The following is a 1978-nucleotide window of genomic DNA, read 5'->3' on the forward strand; positions in this document are numbered from 1 at the left end:
TGGGGGGACAGGCTCCGGGCGTCGCCCCTGGGGGAACAGAGCCTCTGTGCCATGGGGGGACGGGCTCCGGGCGCCGCCCCTGGGGGAACAGAGCCGCCAGGCCGCGGGGGGACGGGCTCTGAGTCTGGTTCTGGGGAGAGGGAGCAGCGGCTCCGGTTCCTGTTCCCCCCTCCCCCTGCGCCACGTACCCGACTCCGTCCCGGGGATGCGGGTGGTGTTGAACATTCTCTCCATCTGGAAGGAGCACATTGGCACGATGCCGAGCGCCATCACCTAGCAGCACAGCACAGAGGGGACTCACTCACGGTCCCTGCCTGCCCCCCGCCCAGCTCAGGCCGTGCCCCCCGCCCCTCCCGGCGTGGCGACCAGACACTCACCGGGGGGATCTCCTCGCGGTCCAGCTTCCGCCGATAGAGCAGGATGGAGTGCACGGTGTTGCCGGCTCGGGCTGCCTGCAGGGGGGTGGGTGTCACGTACAGGAAATCCTGGGCAGTGGAGAGAGACGGGGGTCACAGCCCGCACTGCTCAGGCTCTGGGGATGCAGCCCCCAGCCCAGCAGCAGGGGTGACCCCCCACACACTGGGCCCCTCTGGGGACGGGGGTCAGTGTCTCTGGCCGCTCCACCGGGTGCCCTTTGGAGAGGACGGGTTGAAGCCCCCCCTCGCCGGCCCTGCGCCCTCACCATGGCGTAGTAGTTGCTGTTGACCATGATGGGGCCTCGTCCGCGCAGGTAGACGTACTCCTCCCACCAGTCGCTCACCTGCCAACGGGAGAGCGTTGTGAGCGCGAGCAGCCCCCAGCGACAGCACAGACAAGGGCAGCGGGAGAGGCCAGGGCTGGCAGGGGCCTGCCCGACTCCTCCATGGCGCTGCCTCTGCCTCCTCTGAGGCCGTGGGAACCCAGGGCCTGTCCCAGCAGGTGGTCCCAGGTGCCCACCTCCCCTCCTGGGACAGCTGGGCTGTGAGTGCCTCCTGCAGGAGGAGCTGGGAACAACACGCGGGGTTGTGTCCTTGCACTGCCTCCCGCAGCCCCCAAGCTCCTGAGAGGGGGAGCAGGCTGGGGGTCCCTGATTCACAAGGACTTGAGTCTTGCTGCCCCCCACCCCCTGACAGACTGGGCATGCTGCCGTGCCAGTTAGACCTGGGAGGGGCCTGCGGGCTCCCATGGACTCCGGCAGGACCAGGTCACTTCTGAGCCTGTGCTAGCCTTTCCCCAGCCTCCGACCTCCTTGTCCACTCCACGACTCCCCACCGTCCCCGTCCCAGTCAAGCGGGGTGGCTGGGGGGTGCCCAACCGTCCTCGCTTCGTGCTGCACTGATGCTGGAGTGGCTGCTGCCCACGGCGGGGCCAGGGAGGCGGTGAACCCTCACGGCCAGCGCTGGTGCCCACAGGCAGAGCCGAGGCAGATGGAGCCGCGTGGCCGTGTCAGGCAGACGGGCTGTAGCTCCTGTCACAGGCCTGAGAGCCCCACTCTTGCCCTGGGGCTAACGGGATGGGGGGTACTGCTGGGGCAAGCCCAGGGCAGCTGTCCCCCATGCGGAGCCAGCCCCTGCTAGCAAGCAGGGTCACCACGAGCTCCCACCGCCCAGCTCCCGCGCCCTACCATCCGCACCGGGCCAGCCCGGGCACCGCAGACCCCCAGAGCCTACAGCCCGCCAGGCTTCGGAGCCTGGCTTTGGGGAGGGACCCAGGAGAAGGCGGGAGAGGCAGGAACTGGAGCAGAGTGGCGCGGGAGGGCTGCTGGCTCCGGGCACTCAGCGGCACAGGGGCAGGGGGAACTCACATAGTTGGTTGCCCACCAAGATTTGAGGACCAGGTACTTCTGCAGCCTGGGGGCTGTGTGCTGCTGGAAGGCTTGGGCCAGGACTTCCATCTCGCGGTACTTCTCCTCCTCCAGCAGGGGGTGCACGGACTCCAGGTACTGCAGAGACACGGCCTGCCTGAGCGTGGGCTCCCTACGGGGGGCAGTCTGAGGGCC

General features: G+C 69.0%; 1 protein-coding gene across 1 annotated transcript in view; it reads right to left on the bottom strand.

Moving 5' to 3' along the window:
* Window positions 1–1978, bottom strand: part of CPT1B (carnitine palmitoyltransferase 1B) — a gene marked incomplete at its 3' end in the record, with an annotated part of 30567 nt that overhangs the window by 19551 nt on the left and 9038 nt on the right. The window contains 4 exon segments of the mRNA XM_034763512.1: window positions 189–273; window positions 378–485; window positions 683–760; window positions 1784–1921. Coding sequence (XP_034619403.1) covers window positions 189–273; window positions 378–485; window positions 683–760; window positions 1784–1921 — 409 coding nt within the window.

The sequence above is a fragment of the Trachemys scripta genome, chromosome 1, assembly GCF_013100865.1.
Source record: "Trachemys scripta elegans isolate TJP31775 chromosome 1, CAS_Tse_1.0, whole genome shotgun sequence".
Taxonomy (NCBI): Eukaryota; Metazoa; Chordata; order Testudines; family Emydidae; genus Trachemys; species Trachemys scripta.